Source organism: Bos indicus x Bos taurus, chromosome 22 (genome assembly GCF_003369695.1).
Source record: "Bos indicus x Bos taurus breed Angus x Brahman F1 hybrid chromosome 22, Bos_hybrid_MaternalHap_v2.0, whole genome shotgun sequence".
Classification (NCBI taxonomy): Eukaryota; Metazoa; Chordata; class Mammalia; order Artiodactyla; family Bovidae; genus Bos; species Bos indicus x Bos taurus.
Genome location: NC_040097.1, coordinates 43664795 through 43691394, shown reverse-complemented (window position 1 = coordinate 43691394; position 26600 = coordinate 43664795). Strand labels below are relative to the sequence as shown.

The 26600-nt window shown below is 39.3% G+C and overlaps 1 protein-coding gene across 12 annotated transcripts in view; it reads right to left on the bottom strand.

The window, feature by feature from the left end:
* Nucleotides 1-546: 546 nt before the first annotated feature.
* SETD5 (SET domain containing 5) overlaps nt 547-26600 on the bottom strand; it is a 79217-nt gene continuing 53163 nt past the window's right edge. For 7 of the 12 annotated variants that reach the window (XM_027523342.1, XM_027523352.1, XM_027523343.1 and 4 more), the window contains 9 exons: nt 26182-26424; nt 20814-20943; nt 13583-13827; nt 10607-10663; nt 8240-8710; nt 5079-5377; nt 4066-4199; nt 3500-3588; nt 547-3156 (listed from right to left, as the gene is read on the bottom strand). In XM_027523342.1, coding sequence (XP_027379143.1) covers nt 2548-3156; nt 3500-3588; nt 4066-4199; nt 5079-5377; nt 8240-8710; nt 10607-10663; nt 13583-13827; nt 20814-20943; nt 26182-26424 — 2277 coding nt within the window. In that variant the 3' untranslated portion in view covers nt 547-2547. The remainder of the gene's footprint in view (nt 3157-3499; nt 3589-4065; nt 4200-5078; nt 5378-8239; nt 8711-10606; nt 10664-13582; nt 13828-20813; nt 20944-26181; nt 26425-26600) is intronic. The other 5 variants (XM_027523349.1, XM_027523346.1, XM_027523350.1 and 2 more) reach the window with 3 other exon arrangements.

The following is a 26600-nucleotide window of genomic DNA, read 5'->3' as shown; positions in this document are numbered from 1 at the left end:
CTTGCTTATTTCTTTACCACAGTTCAGTTTCTAACATCTGTATCACACTGAAAGCAAAGCACCCAGGAATGGAGTAGGTGGCTGTCTTATCTTCACATTCCCAGCACCTTATATATAGTTCAGCACACAGCAACTCTTTAGTAAAGGATTATTGCCTGATGTTTTTTTTGGGCCATGCTGGGTCTTTGTTGCGGCACGTGGGCTCTTCACTGCAGTGTGCTGGCTTCTCTAGTTGTAGTGTACGGGCTCTCTAGTTGACCACAGCATGCTGGATCTTAGTTCCCCAACCAGGTATTGAACTTGGGTCTTCTGCATTGGAAGGTAGATTCTTACCCACTGGACCACCAGAGAAGTCCCACTTATTGCCTGATCTTAGTCATAAAATGGTGAAGGAAGATCAATCTGTATTCCTGGCCCCATTATGGGCAACACAACTCCACCAAGAGCACACTCTCCTGAATGTGGTTCCATCTTGCTCCCTTTAAGGATAGCTTCAGGAAAACTAAGCAAGGCAGTGTCACAGAATTGGACAAAGAAGTTCTCAACTTATGATTATTATGGTTAAGAATTTTATTATCAAAATTATTACATCTCTTGTGAAAGTTCAAATGTTACAGCAAGGTGTAAACACTCCACTTGAGAAAGAAGTGATACTTCTTCCCTTCCAAGAGTTCCCCCCACCCCCCGCCCCACCCCCCCCAGAGGTCTGGTCTTGACAGCACCCTGCCCACACAGAGTGGCTGGGGTCTCTGCACGTGCCAGGCAGGGTGAGGGCCGCCTGCCCGCTGGCCTCTCCCCTTGGTTAATAGCCAAGGGGAGAATGCAAACCCCAGCCCAAATGGAGAGACATTTACATACGTTTTATATAATATACAAAGAAACCAGCATCCCAGGCAACATGATTTCCACTCCAACGCTCTCCCAGACTGATGGGTTTGTGGGGGAAACAACATAAAGAAAAGTATTCTGCTGACGTTTCAGCATTAAAAAAAAATCTCCCCTCATTTGAGCAAACACCTGATTTGAATTTTGAAAAAGTGAAATTTTGTAACAGTCACACACAAAGAGAGAAGACTGTGCATATGATAGTTGTAGGAGAGGGTAGAAAGAAAAGGGGATGCAAGAGGCTGAGGGAAAAAAGGAAAAAACAAATTGGAGGGAAGGAGGGAGACTCACAGTATTATCTTGTCCAAAAGAAAGAAGTAAGGTCCACTGCAGCACCAGGGATTACACCTGTCAGATATTTGCTACCCCTACCATGGTTATAACTGAATACAAAAATTAGATAAATAAAAACACGCCGGATATTACAGTAAACAAGTGAAAGAAATAAGCTGGCAACCGTATGGAATTTAAAAAGATTGTGTACCCCACCTGGCTGGCCCCAGGGCTCCTCCAGGGGTGTACAACAGGCACAATGCACTGATGGGGAGAAGCCAGTCTGCTCTCATCTCTCATCCAGAACAGCTGTCATTAGGTGTGTGGGTGGCTTTAAAACACTCTCACCTGGGCCACGCTCAAATAAGCATCTCCCAAAGAAACGTGGGACATGCCCACACACAATCACAGTCCTGTCGGTGCCATTCCACAATCAAAGCTTTCCACTCTTACCCTGCAGTCACGAGTGCGTGCTCTCCAATCATGGAGGCGGTCCTACTCAGGGGATTGGCAACTCCTGATTAACTGGGAGTAGAAAAAATAAAATTCAAAGAACTCCCAAACTACTTGGGACCTTCCTAATCAAATGCATTGTCAGTGGCTGGTAAGCAGCACTGCAACTGGCCCATCTCTCTTTTCTTTGCCTACTTACTTCATGGGTTACTGAGCTGTGAAATAGCTTGGGGAAGGGGAGTGGGTTGGTACCAGCTGGGGGCTCAGACAATCTACTACGATAATCTGCTTCTGAATAATCAAGAACTGACCATGAGTACTTCTTCAGAGATCCAGGAACCCCTCAGAGCACACACCAAGCTTCACTATCCCTGCCTCTTGGTGTTTTTAAGACAAAGGTAAGGAATATTCTCAGTGAACACACCTTGGCCAGATACCTGCTTTTGGAATGGTTGTTTTATATACCCACCTTTTTTCTTAAGTGCATAAAACCCTAACACTACTCAGATGGCTTGGGGCTTTGAGATTGGCTCTTTTCACTTTTTCCTTTGAAAACTTTTTTCTTTTTTGGATTTAAAAAGATGTCCTCACTGCACAAGTGACTACAGGCTACAGGCAAGGATGGGAGATGGAGGCTTCAACACAACTCATTGCACTTAGAATCGTTACTAACCGAAAACACCATTTGCTTGTCAACAATGTACCCTTAACAGCAGGGAGAAACTTCTTTATAGTCTCTGCTTCAGACAAGATTTACATCTTTCTCCAAGGCCAGAGCCAGTCGTGACCACAAGTCTTGTTTCTTGTCGACCAGACCCAATCCTCTGGCACCTTGTACCCCCTTCCCCAGCAATATGCTCGGCCTAGGTTCCAGAGGCAGCTGGAAGGAAGCAGCTATGGGCTCATTCAAGTTCTGTTTGCCCAAATCCAGAAGCCCTAGGAAAGTCCTGTCTGAGTCTTGACCCCCGACCCCTGCAGTGGCTGGAGTCGGTACTGGTGCACACTCCCACTCCCTCGATGTGGGTAGTGCTGTGAATTGGAAACCGCAGATACCCTGGAGGCCTGGTAGGCAGCTGACTGCCCAGCACTGGGCAGACTGATAGTCCGGAAGTCTGATGACAATGACGACCTAGAGTTCTGAGGAAAGGAGGTGGAACTCAGAGTTCCTGTGCTGGACTGGGAAACCGAGTCTGAGGTCGGCGAGTCTGAGGGGCCCTGTGGGGTAGGGCTAGCAGCACTAGAAGGGCAGCTCCTCCTTGGAAGACTGCTGCCGGTGCTGTTTCCAGAATGCGGCTGGCTGCTATAATACCCTGGTGTCCCCGTAAATGGGGCCAACGAGTCTGTGGACACAGGGTGGGCGGGGCTGGAATAGGACGTGGAAGAGAGGGAGGATTCTGAAGAACCATGAGAAGGGGGGTTCCCAGGTCTCAGTGCAGTAGTTCGATAACTGTATCCCGGAGACTGGGTGGGATGTCCTCTAAAGGGGGAGGAACTCTGTTGAAGGAGGCTTTGTGATTCTGTCCGTGGACTATCACACTGCAGGAGCTAGAAAGAGTTGGGAGGAAAAGCATAAGGAGATGAAAAAGTCCCTATTTAAGCCTTTTAGGCTTGTATGGATATTTAAAAGACCCTACTTTTTCTTCTTCTTCATCTTCTTAAACATTTGTTCTTTTTAGGATACCCAAGACAGTAAAATGGCTGTCTTTGGTCATTTCAATTTTCTGGCATGATTTATTACCTGAAGGTGAGCCGATGATGACTTATTTCCAAGGCTGCTGAAACTATATGCAAAGACGATATCTCAACTGCAAAGGATGACCAGGATCACAAAACATTTGGAACCCAGAACACATTCCTATGCCCAGAGATGAGCACTTTCTTGCCTCACCTGGTAGCTGTATCTGGAAGGGCTGTAAACGGCTGCTCCTTTAGAGAGTGCTGAGCTCAATGTGTCTGGGCCTTCACCATCGGCAGGGTCTGGAAGGTAATACAAAATCAACTCATTTTCTAAAAATGAGTCAGAGAGAGCAATTATTCATTCAAGTCACCAATGCCAGCACCAACCCATGCTGCTCTCTGATAAATCAGGTGAGTGCAGCATGCCAGAAGGGCAAAATGAGTGGTTAATTATGGGCTGTTTTAAATGCCTGATCTGATTTCTGTCTCCTTCTTTCTCTTCATCCTTCATCAAGGTGATTCCCAGGGCTTTGGAGAGATGAGTTACAGAAAGGTATCCTTTGGGAAAAAAGAGCAGACAGAGAGCAAGCAACGCTAGACCTTAAGAATGCTATAGCCCAAGAAAATGAAAGCAAGACTGAGCTGGAACTTTGCATGTAAGGGAGCCCAACCTCATTAAGAAATGGACTCACCTCAGCCTAGCATTTGGTGTAAACTGTGTGGAGCCTGGCTCATGTGTCCCTGAACCTGGCTGGCAGAAGAAGGCCATCGGCTCACCTGAGTCTTTCTCTGTGATGTTACTCTCCCATGTGGGAGAAGGCTCTCCTTTTTGGGCCACCCTCACACTGCTTCGGAGGACCTTGGGGATGCTCCCTCCTTCTCGGAGTCGTTCTACCGACGTGGGAACCATCCTGTGAAGGCAACAGGATGTACACTTATGCCACAGGACTTGAGAGTTAAGAGTACGGAACAAACAAGGCTCTGACAAACAGCTGTACGCTGTTTCTTCAAACATCCTCTTTTAAAACATTTTCTTCATGACCAATTTAAAACAAGGCATTTTCTCTGCCTCAAACTATGTCAGGCACCTAAGAATAAACACTTTAAGAAAAGAAAAAACAATCAAGGAAAAGGGGGATTTAAAGGTGTCTACTGCTTTCAACCTCCATCTTGAAATGCTATTTTTCTCTTCTGTGAAGTCATGTGACTGGCAGGTAGTAGTAATGTCTCACAGATTAATGAACATTACTCATTTGAGCCATGCCTCTTCTTTCCCAGACCTCATTTCTTCAGTTCAATATCCCTAAAATGCCTCATTCTTTATTTCACTCACTTGATACTTAGTACCTGCCATTATTATTAGCTATTTATTTGTCGTCTCTATTAAACTAGACAAATACTTGGAGAGTGTGTCCCAACTCTCCATATATGCTAGCCACGTGGAACTGAGACACCTGATGTTAATTTCAGTGGAACTGAGCTCATCTCCTGACTTACCTTGCACATGAAATGAGAAAACAGAAGAGGCAGTGTTAGTGCCCAGTGAATAAAATAAGTCCTCTGTGTTCACAACTATATGCCGTCCAACATATTGTTCTGCAGGCTTGGTGGCAACTGTTTGCTTCTGTAAGTTCGGGGATTGTGACTGATACTATTAAATCAGCCGAATATGGTATATAGTACTGCTGGCTGGCTTTCTCAAGTAAGTGTTTCCATATATCTTAGGTAAAGAGTCTAGACGTTTATTTCCCTCTTGAATTTAATCATAAGAGCATCAAACTTAAACTTACCACCTACTGCTGATACTCTCTTGAGGTCTGCAGTGAGACGAAGTGCCTCTGGAATCTGATGGGCTTACCGCCTCCAGATGAGACATAGAGGAATGAGACGGGGAGAATTTTTTGTGAGGGGAAGATGGGGTTCGGGCTGAGGATCCCTGCACACCATGGGCACCAGTGTCAGAAAGTGAGTTACTGCCGCCTTGCCCAGCTCCTGCAGACTTGCTTTTGCTCTGTGTGGAGTCACCTCCCCCACCAGCAGAATTTTCCTTGGCTTCTTGTTTCCGTTTGCGGTACTCCAGCAGGGATACCTAGGAAGGAAAAAAGAAATAGGACTCCAGCTAGACATCATTTGTGGATCACTAGCAATGGCACCCTACTCCAGCACTCTTGCCTGGAAAATCCCATAGATGGGGAAGCTTGGTGGGCTGCCATCTATGGGGTCGCACAGAGTTGGACACGACTGAAGCGACTTAGCAGCAGCAGCAGCAGCAATGGGGAAAGAACATGGAACCCTAGGAAACCGCTAGCAGGCCAGGCAAACAAAGCAGGCACCAACAGGTGACTTTTTCCAGGTGTGAGAGAGACCTGAGCACGGCTACATATTTAAATCAGTGAGAAGCTGGTTTAAAAAGAGAATATGCCAGGAGATGACATTTTTGAAAAATGGCATTTACCAGTAGACCTCAACCTTTATTCTGCCTTCAGAAAAACCTGTGAGATCACAGTTCCATGTAACAGAAGTGTGCTATCACAGTTATCTGCAACAAAGGTAGCACCGAGAAAGGTGGGGGACTTCCCTGGTGGTCCAGTGGTTAAGACGCTGTGCTTCCAAGGCAGGGGCACAGGTTCGACCCCTGGATGGGGAACTAAGATACCAAATGCTGCGTGGCATGGCCAAAAACAAACAAAAATACATGAAAAGGGAAGCTGAAGAGCTGGGAGTTTGTGCAGTTTGAGAAAGTCTCTTCCTCAATCCCCAGAAATCCCTATAGTTGTGCCACTGAAACTTCTCCCCAACTTGCCATTCCTGTGCCTTATACTTTCCTGACTGCCACACTGAAAGCCCTCTTCCTTGCCCCACCTAGTACACCTCCTTTTGGCTGTTACAGCACACTGTGCTTACACAGGCTTTCGACCTAACACCGTGTCTTGTATACTTATAAACTGTTATGTTCTACAAGGGCAGAGAACAAATTTGTTTGGCTTTTTGTCTTTAATGTCCAGCACAGAACTTGGCCTGATAGCAGGTGCTCAACAATATTTCTGAAATAACAGATCATGATTTCATTCATTTTTGCACATAATAAATGAAACCAGAAATCCAAAGACTTGTTACCATTTTTGTTCCTGCTAGTCAATACTGTTCATGCAAGAGTAATCTTTTTTTAAAAAATGTTTTATTTTATATTGGAGTATAGCTGATTTACAATGCTGTGAGAGTTTCAGGTGCACAGCAGAGTGACTCAGCCATACATATACATGTATCCATTCTCCCCCAAACTCCCCTCCCATCCAGGCTGCCACATAACACTGAGCAGTGTTCCCTGTGCTATACAGTCTGACCTTGTTGGTTATCCCTGTTAAATATAGCAGTGTGGACATGTCGATCCCAACCTCTCTTAACTGTCCCCCTTCCCCTGCAGCGACCAGAGTTTGTTTTCTAAATCTGTGAGTCTCATGCAACAGTATTCTAAACCTAATGCTAATTTTTTTTTTTTTTTGGTGGGGGGTGGGGGCAGGGTGGCCATGCCTCCTAGCATGCAGGATCTTAGTTTCCTGACTGGGGACCCAACTCAAGCCCCCTGCAGTGGAAGCTCAGTGTCTTAACCACTAGACTGCTAGGGAAGTGTCCCCAATGCTATTTTATTACAAATTATCTGCCAGTGTTTCCTCCTCCTTTTAATCACTTAGGGCTCTCAATTTTCTGTTCAAATATAAAATATAACCAAAATACAAAGGAAGACAATTTTGTGCATGCAGTTTCTATACACAATCATGGAAAGGAGTTAGTGTAAGAATTCTGGTAATGTATTTCACTGCAATGCAAAGATAAAAAGCCACCAGCCTACATGTGAACAAGAATACCATAGACACTTGGCAGTTATGTGAGACTGTCACAGACAGAGGACATTTAAGCATCTCTAGATCTGACCAGTAAATGGAAGTTGATTGGACAGCTCAAATACTCCCGTCCATTCCCAAATAAACCTAGTTGAAAATCACTGACATAAAAAGCAGATTTTTGGCTTTGTAATTTCTAGAACAGGCACCACCTACAAGACAAGCCCCAAACCAGATCTCTGTGGCCTGGCCCTGCCTATCTCTGTTCTCCTCACTTCTCAATCATGTCATATTCCTGCTGCCCGCTCAATGGAGTGTCACAGTTACTCATTCTGCTCTGTTCTGTAGCATCTTCATCCCCTCAATATGTTGACTGAATGATTACTTACTATTTGAGGTCAGCCAAATCAGTGACCTGTCACCTTTCACGCTATTCCTCACAAACTTGGCTATGAACCTCTGGTTTGTCCTCAAGTACCCTCCACTATCCAACTTGGCCAGGTTTCCTCTATTAAGTTGTTCTTTTTTCTCATCATTAATATAATTATCTAAGCTCAGTCTCACTTGCTATAAGCTCCATTAGGGCGAAATCAAAGCGGCGATACAGCATGGTGGCAGTAAGAGCATACCATCTGGAATCAGGCAGACCTGGGGAGTGTCCTAGCTCATCCATATACTATCTCTGTGACCATGGGCAAGTTATGCAACTGGTATTAAATTCCATCATTTGCAAAATGGGAAATTACCCATCTTATAGGACTACTGTGAGGATAAATGCATAAGAAGAGCCTAATGGTGCCCAGAACATGAAAAGTAGCATAAAAAATGTAAAGTAGCATTATTCGTTTTCATTGCTTTATCCTTTGAATCGCCTAGCCAACTGTATGGCACATACATGAGAAGCATTTAAATTTGCTTAATATTTACAACACTCATCAAATTGTATTAATATATAGTCTTTCACTGAACATGCCAAGAGACTGTGTCTTATATCTTCATTTTCCTCACACTGAGAACAGTGCTGAAAACACAGTGGTAACTCAGTGACTACTTATTGAATTATTCAGTTAATGTTCTTCAAAAGGGTCTATAAAATGTGAAATACTTACCTTTTTCCTCTGTGGTGGGTTCTGGGGGGCAGATGGGACTCCTTCACAAGTCCTTTCGCCACCAGGTGACATGGATCCACGAGAGAGGTCTTTCAGAAAACCATGTTCATATCTGCTGGGAAAGCCTTCTGCAGGGGAACAATAGCCCCCATCCAAATGTAAAGGCTTTCTATCCCCTACTAGAGGAGACCCTCGATACAATCCATCTGCTCGAGGCATAGCGTTCAATGGGGAGTAGGCATACATCAAGTTAAACTCTGTCCGAAATGTCTGGTCCGAGTTTCTCCCAAGAGTCTGATGTCCTTCTCCACTCCTGCTTGTAAAACCAGTCTCAGAGGTGGGTCCGACAGAGGGATGAGGAGACAGGTCAGAATGACCCGAGTTGATCAGGGAAGGTCTGTCAGCACAGCTGTTAGTGTTGGAGTCAAGGTAGCCTACTTTTGTCAAGTCCAGGTCTTTTCGGTGACAAAGCTGAAAGAATAAAAACCAACGGAGACATGGGGTAGGGGAGAAAGGAAAAAGTCAAAGGGCAGAAAAGAAGGGAAGTGAGGGGGCACAGGTGAATAAGGAAAGGTAAGAGGGACGAAAGTAGAATAGAGAAAGCCATTAACATCTGTAAAGGTCCCATGTAGCACCAGTGTACACATGCCAGATTACCAAAGAATCCTGGCCTTTCCCAAATTGATTTAAAGTCTTTGGATGAGAATACTGGGAAAGTCAGAATTAGATAATTGGCCAAATGTGACTATTTTGCCTGCTTAGCCTTTCATCAGGTTTGCTGAGTCACCTTGCACTACATTCAGGGACTGGCAGTATAATCAGGGATTTACCTGAGCCCCGTGGAGCCACAGAGATGAGAATGGTGTCTTAAGATAACTGGCTTCTGGTGTTATTCATTTCTAAACTAATATTGATGGAAGGTGGAAGGAGGGGAAGAGGTGAAAGAAAGTAGAAAGTAGACGAAAAGTCAAGTCTTTAAGTTACTGGTTCAGGGAAGGAGAATGGTATTAGTTGAAGACATCAACCAACCAGTTCTTCACTCACTTCCACTATTAAGTATGTGTGTTTCTCATAAACTTTCTGGCCACTCAATTCTTTCTGCATCCTCTAATGTATGTCAACATACCAAAAGACCACTAATGTCCATCACTGCAGAGTATCTGAAATGCTGGAACATACCAAAAATAAACCCATCTACTTGGTCATCATTACCTTCTGACATCAAAGATTTTCTGCCACTATGTCCACTATAGCTAACTCTCTAGAAAGAATAGAATCAGAAACCCAGATAATACACCATTGTCAGCCTCCAAATTATTCTATCTTAGAATCTTTAGCAACTGAGGAGAGAGAGCTCTATGTTCCTTACAAAATAAGACTAAAAAAAAAACCACTCAGAAAACCTCTAGTACACTAGAATACAATCTTTAGTTTCACACTGATCTATAAAATCCTACCAATTCAGAATTTGGTCACCTGTCACTGAGTTTAGCACTAATGTTTTACTGGAAGGGTGTGGGAATAAAAGTTCTATATTTCTAAAAGTTTCTGAGCGACTGTAACTTTCTTTTCAAGAGGAGTAAGGCTCCATGTGGATTCATGGAGTTATCACTGCTACCTTTGTCGAAATCTTATAACAAGTTAAGAAACTCTAGCACTAACATGTGAATTTAACATCTCCATAGCAGTAAGATTTGATATTCTAAGAGATACCATCTGTACAGCAACCATTTCCCCAACCACTGTAGAATGGACACCTGAGTCACAGAAGCCATGGGCTGATTTAAGCTGAGTTATGACTCTGCCTTTCTAAAGAAGATGCTTAATCTATCAACCAAAGCTCAAAACATCCAGTTAAACAGAGCTATCAGATTAATTCTAGAATAAAGCATAAATCACTGCCTAACTTTTTCAATATAAGCTGCTCCTTCATCAAGCCCAAGATAATAAATATCAAAAGACAGCTCCTACCAACTGTTGATTTAACCTTCCTTATTTAACAAACACACTTTGTCAGACTTTAACAAGGTTCCCATATTTTCAGCTCCTTTAAACTTGACTTCTAGATTCTATTCTACTTTAAAAGAACTCTTCAGCCATACCCACCGCCCTCCCTCAAAAACAACAAAAACGAACCCCACCACACACACACACACCTACTTCATTTTCCTCCATCTACATTGAGAATTCTGAGTAACCAGAGTCACACATGGGAAGTTTCATTCACCTTACAGTGACCAATCGGCCACCCTCCAGCCCATCACCCCATTCACTCGGATCCCCCAAGCCCTCCCCACACACGCAGGAACACACTCATGCCCACTCACTCACAGCCTCCAAGTGTGATTGAGATGGTGTGATAACTACCTCGGGTGACAGGGACTCGGGCCTATTCGCAGGGGAACTCTCAGGGGAGGATATGTTCTAGAGGAGGGAAAAGCATCTTGTTATTCATCTACTCAAAGAAGCAAAACAAAACAAACAAAAAATAAAGCAAAAGCAAGCATAGATGGTTAGCCACAAATTTGGGGGGGTGGGGTGGGGGTGGGGCAGGGAGAGGGATAAGAATGCACAAGGGAAATGTTTAAATGCAGAATCATCTCAATGGACAGAATGACTTGTTAAAATGCTTCCTGGTGTCTCTGAAAGCATTTAAGGATAAACTGGTTATGTTTCATGCTATAAGTAAACATCTCAAGCGGATAACAGGAGTTAAATTGGTGAGATTTTATACTGTTACATTATGTCTTTCTATGTTAGATGAGATTTTAGTAACCTGTAGTATTTGTTATTGATAGGCATCCTATCACTCATCCCTCATGCTTCAGGGCACCTTTCTTCTTTACCCCACTCCCTCTTCTGAACGTCACATTTTCTCATTCTCTTGTGTGACTCAGGCCTGCCATATTTACCCAGGGGAATTGCTTAGCATGCAGGGGGCTGCCAGGGCTAGGGAGATGGTCAGTTCCTCTTGAATGACAGTTGCAGGAGTTATGACTGATGGATTCTCCAGCTCACAGGCTAGATGGTTCATAACATAATCCACTGTACTTTGAGGAACAGAGAGAAAAGGATTTAAAAAAAAAAGGCAGATGTGTACCCTTCAAGCCTCTGGTCCCGAACAAGGGCTTATCCTTAGGGCTTCTGCCTGAAGCAGCACTCCTGAGTGCAATAGTAACTGGGCAGTGAGTTTGGATAGGAAGATATGGAGGGAAAAAGCAGGGAAAGCAGGGAATGATGGTGGTAGCCGTGACAAGGAAAGAGGAGGGTTTCTAATGTTGTAGCCTCTAGATAGCTGTGGCCTGGGTGGCTGAACAATTCTGTGGCAGAGGAAATGAGGCTGCTTCAGCAGGGCTACTGGCTGTTAATAATTTCATTTGGTAGGGTGCTGTATGTGTGGGATGGATAGTGGGGTATGGCTCTCAAGGCAGGAAGGGAAAGGTTATTTTGGTGGAAAGAAGGGGTTCATTAAGCTTGCCCTCCCAATGCTGCTTTACTCTTTTTTTGATGCTTCCCTCTCATGATCTTGTTTTTTTATTACATGTCTTTTCAACTCATCCTCTTAGCATTTCTCACTTTTCTTCTGGAAGATTATCTTTCCTTTTAAAAATATTATTTCCCCAACAAACTGATCTTTACTTGTGCCATCTCTCTCTGCTATTTGTGTGGCACAGTCTTAGGTGAAAATAAGGCTCCCTACTTCCCCATACTAGAATATAGGAAAGTGTATGGCAATTAAAATGGTGATAAAGATAGCCAGGATGATGAAATCTGGTTTTTTTTGCACTGATGAAACAGGCCAAATTTTCTTAGTTAAATCATGAGACTAAAATAGTGAAAACATGCACTCAACTTTTTGAAGGGATGAGTTATTTAATATACTACAATATTTTCTTTCTTTCCTGGTGTTCTAACATTATGCTTAGACTATGCATCACTAAAATGATCTCTGATTTAAAAAAACAAAAAACACCTTACATTTGCATAGTGTTTCATAGTTACCCAAAACACTACAAGGGGTAGGGTATGCACTGAGTGCTAAACCTGTCTGTTCTAGAAGGCAACTCCCCTTCTAATTTTACCTTTAATTATAATATAATAAACTATGAAATTCTATTCCTATAATCTACTGCCCGACAGGGAGAATGTCCTCTCATGAAATTTTACCCTCAAACTTCAGCTGCTAAATGAAAAGTCAACTGCAATTAGATCCAAGTAAACTTAGTAAGGGCCCATATCAGATGTTTTGCTATCTGTCTTAAAAGAATATCACAGGGAATTTGGTAAAGGATAACTTCCCTAGAAATCAAATATGACCAGGAAGGTTTTTTATCCCCCCTCTCAGAAAAAGGTTTGCTCCAAAAGTAGTTTAGGCATAGAATATAGCTTCCTCTTATTTTCAAGGTTGCTAGTTACCTTTCTGAGTTAGCTATTTAAAGGTTCAGGTCTTTTTAATTCCCATCCTCTTTTAAAAACTGAACAGGTAGGATGACACTGATTAGAACATTCACCTTTATCAAACAAGACATCTGGAGAAGTGCAAGCTGTGTTTAGTCATCAAAACAAATTTTTCTGAGAAGGAACAGTGTCTGTTTAATTAGAAGTCAAAGCAACATGCAATATTTTTTTTTTAAATGCACTCACATGGATTCTATTCAATAAACCTACTATCACTCAAACTTGAACACTAACGCAATTCAGAATTAACTTTTTGAAACAGGTGACCAGAGAGTGAGCAATAAATCTGGTTTTTATAAATGCATGTTGCTAGCCTCTTTCTACTTCTCATTTCTAACACGTTATTACAAGAAGGGAAAGTAACCTGGAAATGAAAATCCTAACTTGCCATAAACCATACCTCAATGCTTTCTAAATCTGTTTACTGAGGCCACAAAGAGAATGCAAAATAACAAAGACACTTCACTGATTTAAAGGCCAAGAAATGGAGGCACAACCAATCACTATAATCTGCACTCTCAGGCTGGTGTCATTTTAATGGTTACTAGGAAGCTAGAGGCCAATTTTCACCAAGGCACACAGTAAAGATAAAGATGAAGGTCTAGCAAGACTACCACCTAAAGGTATGGAGGTTCATGAACCGCATGCAAAAGATAGATGAGTATCACTTGTGGGAGTACTCTTCCTATTTGGGGAAGTATAGAGACTGCCAAGATGAGAGGCTACCAGGTAATAGGTCACAATGACCCTGAGGTTTCCCATTCTGTTGCTAAGGTGGGCAAAGAACATGGTAAAGAAACATTTGGAATGGTATTATATTTGAAATGAGGAGGTGCAAATGATGATTTTCATATTCAGAACTCCCAACAACCAAACCCAAATCACCTCAAATTGCAGAGGAGTATTGCAGCGACTAGCAGTAGTAAGAGATGTGACTGGTGAGAACATGAGGCTGTATCCATTTCGACACTCCTCTTCTGGGTGAGATGGGCCAGGTGTGGTCAGCTGGGGGCTCTTTGAGCCTGGATTGGGAGGGGGTGGTGTGACTGGAGAAAGAGGCCTCAGTAACTTGGTGACATTCTGCTCCATCAGATAGCGAGACTTCCATTTCTTTAATGGGCTCAACAAGTCTGTGAAGTACAAAGCTTGGATGAGAGGTTTGAAATTACAGCCTAAAGGGATACTCGTAGTGAAGCCATTAATCTCTAGCCCACAATGGCTCCTAACTCCACTTTTGCCTCATCCCACTGTTATCTCCTGCAATCAAACCAAAAGCCCAAAGGTTCTTTAACTGCCACACTTAAAAGTGATTCTCAAAACTCCCTAACCTCCCAAAAACTCATCAGATGAATCTGACACTTTAAATAACTAATCCCTGGAGCTAATTTAATCTCTTGTAGTGGAAAACATAAATTTATATTTTTCACATTCTAAAAAAACCCTCAAATCTGTGTCTGTGTTAAAATTACTCTCTGTTCAATTGTTGGTTCACCAACTCAGTTTCAAGCTTTTATCTATTTTTCCATTCTTTAGAAGCTCTTTACCTAATATTTCTGCTTCAGCAGGAGTGAGTTACACATGATTACCTGATCCTTACTGAGTACTTAGTTTTAGAGTGCTTCAAAGTGTGAAATCATTTCTATGTAAACCTCATTTTCAAAAACTAGGTTGGTACTCTTTTTCTGATTGGAATATCCTACTTCCTCCGGTGGACTTCTTAGTTCCACTTTGAAAGAAAGTTAACATGCTTTAAATTTTAGTGACTACTCAGGGCAATGCACCTATCTCACTTTCTCAAAGGAAATATCTATTTTTATTCGTTTACTCTATTTGTTTAGTACCTCTTACATGGAAACCACTGAACTAGGTATGTGGGGGAAAATGGTTATCATATACTTTACTTTTAAAAATATATTCTATTTTAAAAGGGTTTATGAAAGCATAAGAAAAAGAAAACATACATAAAACATGTTTAATATAAATTTAAGAACCTCAACGGAGGTGGTCATACTGCTATGCATAAGGAGAAAAAAAATTATGCTTTTAAGGGCTTATTACATACCAGGCGTTATTCTATGTGCTTCATGTGAATTAGCAGGTTTAATCTGAATAACTCTATAAATCTAGTACTAGTATTATCATTCCTATTTTAAAGAGGGAATAGGCAATCTGGTTCCCATCTACATTCTTAATCATTAGGTTAAATGATTAGGTTTCCTCCCAAGCCGTTGAGGAGAAGTTTTGGGACAGCAGCACGGCTATGCTTCAGAACAATTCCCCTGGTAGCAATGGTCAGCATGAGAATGAACACTCAGAAACTATTTGGAGTTAATGGAGTAGTTACACAGAAAGAGTTATGAAGCACTAAACTAGCGCAGTAGAGGGTGAAACAGAAGAAATAAAAGCAAAAAATACTGGAGATACATATTTTTCCTTTCAGATATCGAAAAAATTAAAAACTTTCCTAGATTAGAAGTATATTTGTAATTTCCTTCTGTTCCAGATACTATGTTTTTCTTTTCTCCTTTTGAAAAGTGCCTAGGTATAAACAAAACAAACGTGTGATTCGTAACTTACATTTAAGTTTATATATTTCAAGAGTCTTCAACAGCGAAATCTTTTAAAAAGACCACTATACTGCTAGGTCCAACACTGTAACTACTAAAAGCAATTATGTAAGTTATAAAGTTCATTGCAGAAAAGTTACGGAGTTCAGATGAACTCTCCCATCTCCAAATCAACTTACAGGTTACTCATTTAAAATAGATCTTTTGAGTATTTATTATAATATATTAAACGAAAGAGACCTAGCACTCGTCCTTATGAAGTTTGCAGGCCAGTGGTAATGTGCCTACTTTTTTCTATGAACAATACTATATTTACAAAATTTTCTTTTAAAGTTTCATTTTTCTTCTTTTTGCCATACACAGCTATCAAATCTCCTGGTTAAATTTATCTTTTATTGTTTTGTACCTTTACTTATGTAATTCCCAAGATATATAAACAAACATCCACATATTGAAACTCATACTTAACTTGAAATCATATTCACAAATTAATGCACTACTAATGTCCTGGGGTATTTTCATCTCAATCTCTTTCTTGACATGGCTTTACTGATTCTATGTCTAAATCACATTGAATTAACAACCTGCTATCTTCACTCATAATAAAAATATTTCCATTACAATAAAAAAATGTTAACAATTATATTTTAATTTTATTAAGTCGTTTTTGGCTATACAAAGTTTATATTTGTATTTATTTAGTCAAATGTATCAACTATTTCCTTTATTTTCTGCCTCAGACATGTCTTTGTCACCCCACCCCAAGACTATAAAAATGACCTATTTCCCCATTATCTCCATATTTAATTTTCAAATTTAACTCAGAATGTTCTAACCTTTTCACAGGGCAAATGGCTAGCATATTCTTCCAAATTATTTGGTAATTATAGAATAATCATATTTCTATACTGATTTGAAATATGACATTTATCCTACTAGATACTGAGTTTAGTTCTGAACATTATTCTGTACGCTTTTAGTAAAATTGTTTGGACAATTCCAGTTATTCTATTCAAGCTCTCCAAATTATTTTGCCTATTCTAGCATACTTTTCCAGAGAAGGCAATGGCACCCCACTCCAGTACTCTTGCCTGGAAAATCCCATGGACAGGGGAGCCTGGTGAGCTGCAGTCCATGGGGTCGCTAAGAGTCAGATATGACTGAGCGACTTCACTTTCACTTTTCACTTTCATGCATTGGAGAAGGAAATGGCAATCCACTCCAGTGTTCTTGCCTAGAGAATTCCAAGGATGGTGGAGCCTGGTGGGCTGCTGTCTCTGGATCGCACAGAGTCGGACACAACTGAAGCGACTTAGCAGCAGCAGCAGCAGTATACTTTTCATGTCAATGAACTGTAGAAATCATTTGTCAACTATGCTGATACTTCCCCTTCCCAAGGCTGACTGGGGCTGTATTAAATTCATGAGTAATCTGTGGAGAATTCTCACTGAGCACTGTGGCATGATCTTTTGTCTACTTATGCCCTCATTCATATTCCTCTTCATCATCATTAATATTTTGGCAGCTTATGGGGTTGAACCCAGGCCCTCGACAATGAGAGTGTGGAGTCCTAACCACTGGACCACCAGAGAATCCCTTATATTATACTTCTTCATTACAGAGTTGCCACATTTCTTTTTTTTTTTTTTTTTTGCCACATTTCTAAATTTGGTTTATTCTCCACTGGTCTCTATTTTCCATTACTACTGTGAATTAGATGTATTTCTCCTTATATATTAGTTAAATGTGATTGCTAACATGTAAGAAAATCTTTCAGTATGTTACATATTTTTGTATTTAGCTACCCTATTGGCCTCTACCAGTTTTTCGGTTAATTCTTTTGGCTTTTCTAAGTAGGTAAGCATATTATTTGTATACAATGATAACCTATACATCCTCTTTACCAAAACTTTTACCTCATTGTTTTTTAGTTTTGTTTTTTTTTTGATAATCAGTTTGGACAACAATTCTAAATGTTGTTAAATAAGAATGGTAATACTGGGATAATCTGATAACCCATTTAAAAGGTTTAATCTATTTTTCAACATGAAGTATACCTGGCAACTGTTTTCAGATAGATGTAAAATAAGAAAATCATTCAGTATGTTATCATTAAAATCACATTTACTATGCTATTACTCCCTCGTCCTCCATTTGGTTGGCTAATAAATTATGAATAAAATTTCAAGTATTGAACCTCCTTTACCTTCCATGGAAAACTTTTATTTGGTCATAATAATAAATATTCTTACAGATTCAAGATTCAGATGACTGAAATCTAATTCAAAAGTAGTACTGTACTGTTTTTAGGAGGTTAATTTGATAAATCAACAGTAAAAATTTTAATGCTACTGTCTAGTATTTCATCAAAAGTATAGGCAATAGAAGGTAAACTACAAATTCTACCATTTCTTTATTCATGGAAACCCAGGTCATTTTATTCTGTATTATTGGCAATTATTAATCACTTCATGACTAAGACTGTGCAAAAGTCCACTGTTTACTTCTACTTTTAGTCCACAACTACTTCTGTACAATAAGTAGCTGGAAAAATTACAACTAGGTTTTTAAAAATGCACATGATAAATCTTCTCTAATTTCTAGTAGAGATATTACTTCCCTGTCATTTTTGCAAATCCTTTCTCCCATTATCTTTGTCCTCTATCAGTTCAGAGCGCTAAAGACATAGAAACTTTAATTAAAAAAAGAAAACAAAGCCAAACAGTGAATGTACACAGAATTTACTCTGGCAAATATCTAATTCTTTCCCATCTCCCACGTAAGTAAAAATTATAATTTACAGAATCTTTCACTTACATAAAGCCTGTTTCTGGCTGTTCTGTTCCATGTATATATCCATTATTGAATCTGTACTAATCTAATTACCAACTTGCAGCGTCACATTAGAAACTAGTTTTATACTGCTAGGTACTTCTTCGTCATTACTTTTTCAATTTTTCTTAGTTACTTTCATCTTTATTTTTTATGATAAACTTCCAAGATCATTTAATCATACCCCAAACAAACTAGCTTGATGGAAACTGTATGAAGACAAGAAAAAAAAAAAACCCCACTCATTATATATCCTCTTTCCATTAAGGAATATGGAAGTTCCCTCTATTTCCTCAAGACTTAAAAAATTTTCCTCAGATTTGCTTTGTTCTACATGTCTCCACCATTATTCATAGGCAGTTTCTTCATTTTGTTGAGCTCAGCAATGCAAATTTTTCTTCATTTATTTTCTTGGTAAATAAATGCTATGCATTTTTATATATCCAGCAGTTTATTTTTTCCAATTATTTAGACTCCTAGGTATATATCCACATCATTTACAAATAATGAACATTATACTTGCCCTTGCCTGCAGAGTTAATACTGTTTATTTCTACACAACTTTAGCTTTAAAGAACTTAATGTATCCTAGTATATGATTAATTTCTGTAAATTTTCCATAAATGTTCAACAAGAAATCTGTGTATAATAATGACAATAATAATTCCTATTGAGGGTACGATACTGTACTTTATGTACATTAATCTCATATTAGCTCTACAAGGCAGATATTACTATACCCGTTTCACAGATGAGCCTCAGAGATATTTTACAACCTGCTTGAGTTAGTAAAGGGTGTGTGTGTGTTAGTTGCTCAGTCACGTCCAACTCTACGACCCCACAGACTGTAGCCCACTAGGCTTCTCTGTCCATGGGATTCTCCAGGCAAGAATACTGGAGTGGATCGCCGTTCCCTTTTCCAGAGGATCTTCCCGACTCAGGGATAGAACCCTGGTCTCCTGCACTGCAGGCAGTTCTTTACCATCTGAGCTATAGGGAAGTAAGCACCAGTAAAGGGTAGAGATGATCTTTAAATTCAGGTCTGTTGGAGTCTATCCATTGTATCAATCTGTCTCCCTTTCTTGATTAATATCTCCTTGGTCTTTTTGAGATGAGAAAAACAAAATAAAAAAACCCCAAAACCAAAGAAAGCAAAGCAACAAATAAAAATAACTCCTCAGGATTTACACTAGTAGCAATATACCAAGATGCTCATTTGAGTACTGCTTGGTTTCAATTAAATATTTTCCAGTTTATGTTGTTGCTTAAGGGCAAGGTGTATCCTTTGAATCTTTCTCGATGCTAGAGACAAGAGAACTTTAATAAAGGTTGGTGACTAACAGTCTTAACTCCATTCCAACTAGGGCACATAATAATGAAGGCACTTTCCTTATGAATCTTTGCCAGTCAAGACATGGAATTGCTAATACAGCCTCCCTTTCCCAATCTCAAATACAAACATACACAACACACAGACTACACATACATATGTATGTGTTCTAGACCGAAGATTCCAATTGTTATGGTCTCACTGTACTGTAAAAGCTGCCAAAAAATTGATAAAATTGACGAAAATCTGTTATATTAACCTGGTTCGAGTAAATCTTCCTAATTACTGGTGAAGAGAATAAAGTATTTTAAATATATAGTATCATTTATCTTCCAGATGTTCTACACTGGGATTTTATTATATTGAGGTTATATATGTGATAACTTATAAGGTATAATCCAGTCTAGGGATAGAAAAATAAACTAAATCAATAACTTGAAAAAAACCTATTTTTAGCAGCCTATTTTTTCCAAATATAATCTTACACTAAGTTTTAGTATAAATCAGATATTACTAGTACATATCTCTTTATTTAGTTCAAGTTTATATTTACTTAGGCAATGAACAAGAGATTTCTATGAAAATTTGAAATATTACTATGTTAGATACAGACTTGCATGACTTTTAGCACTGTATTTATTTTGGTATTTTGTTTTGATTGCATAATATTCACAAAATTGATTTAGAGATAAAGAAACAGAAATCACACAGAACTTTTCAATTAAAATACTACTGGCCAAGAGAAACTTGGTAATAGACTATCCCCAAATAAGTTGGTATCAAGTTCATGCACCTGTGCTTTCAATTGCAATCAAGACCCCTGCAAGAGTTACAGCAAAACCAACGGACCAGATGACTTTTCATGACCCTCCAGTTTAAAAATTCATATGAGGACTTTAAATTAGATTCAAGGTCATGTCTTTTAAAAAATTTACACTAATTGTGCAAGCTCTTTTGAAAACAACCAATTCATAATAATTTCTCATTTACTTTACTCACCCCGTGCCCCTTCAACAAATCCCACCCCACTCAATCACCTACAATTTTGATTCTTTCCTGAATAGTGCCCCACATCTTTTCTTATTTCCCCTCTTATAAATACGGATACAGAGCTCCTAAACTTACTACTTTAAATATATCTAACCTTTTTAAAAACCATTTCTGCTGTTATCTGTACACTGTCTAGTTCCTTCTTTGCCGTCCTGGGAATACTGATCCCTGACTTGAGATCTCTCTCTTCCTCTGTAAAGACAGATGTAAAGTAACTATTTAGAGAACAATGCTATTTTTTTTTTTGTATCATACTTTTTAAAGTATTCAGTGAAATTTTTAATGTAGACCCAAAGTAATCATTGCTTATGTATTCAGAAAGGTTTGCCATACGCACCTGCATTGTCTTTGCAGATACTAGAAGAATTACTGTTCTCATTACTTTGGTATAGGTGCTGAGTTCTAGTCTCTTGGGGTACAGATGATGTTTGGGTCATCCCTTCTTCCAAGGCTTGCTTTATCCATCGCTATAATGGGAAAAGAACCAGGGAATTATCAACAATCATTTAAAACTATTTGGCTCACCTATTTATTTTAAATGCATCAACTGGGTCACTAAATATCAACTGGTGACAGATATTAATACAACACATTCATTCAGGTCCACAGTCAAAAATATTTTTTGTCTTGTGTTTCAGCATTTTAGGATACTGCCCCATCAATTCCTTCTATGGAGCATAACTGAGAAAGCCTGGATTACACATAATGAAGTCCCACTTAAAAAAAAAAAAAACAATAAAAATGATTACTATTTAACTCTTCATACTGCTTAGAATGGAATAAATGAGAAAAGAGAAGGAAGAAATCTTAGCGTTTATATAAGAGACTCCGATCACACAGAATAAAGCTAGGACATAAAGTAAGTGTGTAAAAAGAACATAGATCTCTTAAGAGTTGTCTGTCTTGTGCTGGGGATATCTGAAGAAATAATAGAAAAGTTTCACAGGAAAACTCTGGATGAGAATAAATAGCTCTTTACTACAAGTGCCAAAATGCTTCCAAAAAGACTACTCTCAATATCCTGTGAGTTTTCCCTCCTTGTTAAGTAGTTTGGTTAAATTATGCATGAATAATGCAAATCATTACCAGAATCCTTCTGCAGAAATCAAGAAGGGAAAAAAGTCAAAAAGAGCTCTCTAATCAGTCACATTTTTTTTGTACTGAATACTGGAGCCTAAAATGATGGAAACAAACTTTGTTCAGAAAGGAAGCCTACAGAGATAAGGATAGTAAGATTATGCAACCTATGGAAGAGAGAAAATTTCTTACCTGTAATTATGTTCTCTTAAGATACACTCACACAGTTGTAGGTTGCTCACCACTCTGTGGCTCTCCTGCCCTGACACAAGACAGATCGAATTTTGATAAACATCAATTTCTGAGTCAGACCATATCCCAAATAGGAAGAGTAAAGGTGATTGTAACTTACACCTTTAGAGAACCAATATTACAGGTAAGTAAATATTCTCTTTACCAAAGATAGCAATTCTAATAGGAACTTAGGAAATAATGTGAGGAAGCCAAGAAAACATTTACATCATGTAAATGGCATTGTGGTCTGCCAAATAAAAGCAAAAGTATAAACATGAAGAGATAGAGAGTGAATATCTAAAAAAGAGAGGTAACATCAACTGAATCACATCATATTAGGATTTGATCAAGTCTCTGAAGCCAAAATAAGACCAAGAATGAACTTACTCTCCCACATACAGAATACTGATGTGAAGACGATCTGTCAGAACTATAACTCCCTACATAGAAGAGACCTCAGAGGTCACCCTGTCCAAAGCATTTCTTGTATAGATGGGAAAAATTAGGCTCAGGAGACTGAAAATGAGTGAAAATTTTTTGTTATATAGATACCTTACTACAAGTTTTTCTTATCAGAGCAGATGACAGGACTCATGTGGGGTCACTATGCTTTTCTCCAAGGTAAGTTAATTTCATGTATTTCCAGTGTCAAATAGGTGCACCCATAAAAGAATTCTCTGCATCTGATGACTACAAAATGGGAAATAGAAACCAGGACAGGGGCATTCTAAGGAATAAGATGCTGCTCTGGTTAGCTTATGGTCGAACACAGCAACTTGATCAACTCTTTCCTCCTGGCCCTACTGTATGTCTACACAGTATTTTAGGGCCCATAATGAAGGAACACCAACAGTTATTTGTATCTAACAAGTTCGAATCACTCGTATGGATAATAAATTAACTTTAGACCCTTCTCCCCAAGTTCTAGCTACAGTTATTAAGGTCAAAAGAACATTTCTTCCTTCTCTGGAACTCTGTATTGAAGAGATTTTTAGGAAGCTCAGAGATGGGCAATAGAAATGTTTTAAAGAGTATCATTATGATGGGGAAAGGGAAAGAATTAATTTGGGTTTTAGAGTCCAAAGACCTGGATTGAAACTTGGCTGCACGTCTTCCTAGATGCTTAACTTTGGGCAAGTTACTTTCACTTCTGAGCCGAAGCTTCTGATCTGTAAATTGAACCCAATGATCCCAAGCTCACAGGGTTATCATGAATACTAAGTGAGACAGTGCATGTGAAGAAAGCTTGTAGCACAGTACTGGGCACACACTGTTCAGTGAGAACTAGCTCAAATGAATTTCAGGCTATGTACAGAGTATACAGATTAATATCACTCCAGTGCACACAATAAAATATCAACGCAAAGCACAGTGTTTCATTTTCAGTCTAAATGGGAGACCGAATGCCCCACACATATTATGCCTAGAAGGTGAGTTCAGAGATTTAGAGAGAACAAGGAGAGATACTACTGAAAGGCTTGTTAGCCACTCATAAATGCTTCCATTTCAAAATAACAAGTAAAATTCAACAAGACACACTATAACATGCTAGTTAAGAGCTGTGAATTGATTTAACTTAGAAACTACAGACACATCATAAAACATTCTGCCAAATACTCTAAAAATTTCGATGCAAATATACACATGCAACTTTACACTCTTAAACTTATGAAGGCTTTATACCTCCTTTAATCAGATATGATAGAGTAAGTCTACTAGGAATACATGCTGTTTTAACTAACCCCATGGAGGACGGTTGTTCTCATCTATCTAACTATATTCTTTTCTGAGTGATTTTTAGAAATTTATTACAATTTTATTATGGAAATCTTCTTAGGTTCTACACCATGTGAGTATTTTCTAACCAGCCTAAAAAAGTCTCCATCTAGGATAAACCTGAGTTCAATTTCTACACAGGACCCAATTTCATTAATTTTGTCCCATAAAAAGTTATATTCTTGTTTTGCAATATAATCTTGATACATTAACAGCAAATATTAAACTTGTGATTTAAACAATTTTCAAAGACTCAACTTAAGTAAGATACTTGGCTACGTGTCAACATGCATAGCCTGAACTCTTCTTAAAGACTAATATGACACAAATAGATAAAAGTCTGAGCAGAGCCTGTATAAAACAAGACTAAGGATGGTCAGATACATGCAGAGACTGTAATATGAATATGAATTAAATGGGATTTCTAACTGTTGCCAGTGGAGAGACACAAAGATGAGATACAGATGAAAGTCTGAAACCATAACCAGGTAAAAAGAATTCTAAGAAATATATTTTCTATCATATTTGAAGTCATATTTCTACACGTTTTTGATTTTCACAGAACTCTGCTACTTGGAAAAAAGTAAGATGGGAATAGAAAGATTACAACCTAGCATCAGAATGATAAAGGCAGCATTTCAAGAAGGTAGTCCGTACTATTTACAATTTAGACTTCTTTATTATTCTGTATTAATAATTATTAATCCTTCTTAAAGGATTAAAGAAAGAAAATCTATTATCTGACTTGATAAGACACTTCAACAGTTAACATCCTAGAAGTCTAGTACTATGTCCATCCAAAGACAGAACAAAAGGAAGAAGTTTATTTCATATATATATTAAGCCATCTCTTGGCTTGTTCCTCTAAACTAAAGACAGCTTCTCTAATTGTTTGATACTACTCTGAAAACGTAGATTCTGGGCTATTACCCTTAATGAGGGACTGAGCTAAAAGTAATGGTAAGATTAGTTTTACATGCCATACCAGAGTTAATGAAATCCGCCAATTATTACAGAATAAGGTTAATCATTGTTATTGCTGTTTAGTCGCTAAGTCGTGTCCGACTCTTTTGCGACCCCATGGACTGCAGCCCGCCAGGCTCCTCTGCTCATGGGATTTCCTAGGCAAGAATATTTGGAGTGGGTTGCCATTTCTTCTCCAGGGGATCTTCCTGACTCATGTCTCCTGCAAAGCAGGCAGATTCTTTACCACCGAGTCACCAGAGAAGCCAAGGTTAATCAATAATGGTCATTAAATGGCAAAATTTTTTTTCCTTCTCAGATAATTTATAAGATCCATGATAAATAACTTGGTATAGAATAAAGGATTCCCAGAGACCTAACCTTCATTTCCTTTAGTAAATTTCTTATTTTCTTTTTAAAGATGTCACTGTTTTCTTTTCTGACACCTAAAAGTTATGCTACTCCATTACCCACAAACCCTTTTGGCAAAGATCTCATGATCAAATTTCTCTTTAGGAGCTGTTCTACTTGGGAATTTCCCCTAAATAAATCAGTAAGTGACTCAAACACTTAGATTAAGATTAGGAAAAAGACTTTCTTCAGTGTATGTTGCTCATTCAGTGGTAGCGCCTTTGCTTTGTGTGCAGATCCCTGCTGCCCTCCTCCCCTCCATATCCCCCAACACTTGGGTTCATCTTTTATGCCCCTCCCCCAAGAAATAGTATCTGCTCTTTGGGAAAAGAGAAAAGCTTTAAGTTTGAGGAGTCAGGGAAGACCTGCCTGGAGTTGGAGACTTCATCACATCAAATAATCTATATGCAGCATCCTCATGTACGTGATGCCAGTGGAGGAGGGCAATGGCAGACACTGAGGAAGGCAGCCTGAATCCAGATCTGAGGATAAGAGAAAAGGGTGTTCCAGGGAACAGACTCTACCTCAAAGGTACCAAATGAAAGGGTGTCCTATACTTCTAGAAACATGAAAATGACATTATAGATCTGAGGGTGTGACCTGTCCTTGAGACACCTTTGGAAAATAGGCAGGGCTTCTGGGAATTAAGAAAGCATTCCAAAAATAAACAACCATCAAATATGACTGCCACTAGATCCAAAAGCAATACATAACTACAGAAGAGAAACCAGCAAGAGAGAGACAGAAAACTTTATAGTAGGTTCCATAATCACTAGGGAATAAACACTCATTTGATCAAGGAACAGGAATTCTGTCAGTTGTGACAGGACTTTTCCTCTACTCTCAATCAAATGATAATAGTGACTGAGTTAATCCAAAACAAAATTTGATCATTCTTTAACTTGTGCAACAGTGCTCTAGAGTACCTGGGGCCCAGTCTTACAGAATAATCACAAATGGACATGTTAACCAGTATCACAAGAGCACACACAAAACACCCCTTTCTACCCAGTCACCAACTGCTAAGATAACAGTGAACACAAAGACAAATTTGCTATGACAAACTGAGCACCAAAATGTAGTATACATCCCACCTTAGTCTCACTGACTCTTGATGCGTCAATATTTGTGGCTTAACAACTAACTCATTATATGGGGAGAGTGTGCTTATCTAGAGAATGTGTTTGGTATGTCACCATTACAGGCATCCTAGGTTAAAAGGAAAAGAAATCACGTAAACATACCTTTTTACAGGAGCTGAACGTGCCATCAGGCAGAAGTGGCCTTCGACGCCTCTCAGGGATAAAGGGTGAGCCAAAGCGAATGTAGTGTTTGGGGGTGGTGCAAATTAACGGGGAATGGATAAGACCAGGTAACATGTTCAGGGTCGTTGCCAGTACAGTTGGGTCCGTGGTGATACGTAAAGGGCACTCAACAGGACATTCTTGCTTCTCAGCTTTGTCATTCAACCATTCTGTAACTAGATACTAAGTTAAAAAAGAGACTATCAGTTGATGATGTTGCAGATGTAAAGGCCAGAGGCAGCACAAAGACAATACTCATCTAGAAACTAGCACAGAGGTAGATAAAACAGCATCATCAGAGCACAAGGGCTCACCCTCTCCATGATCATTATGGGAGGAATGATTTCAGCTATCAGTAA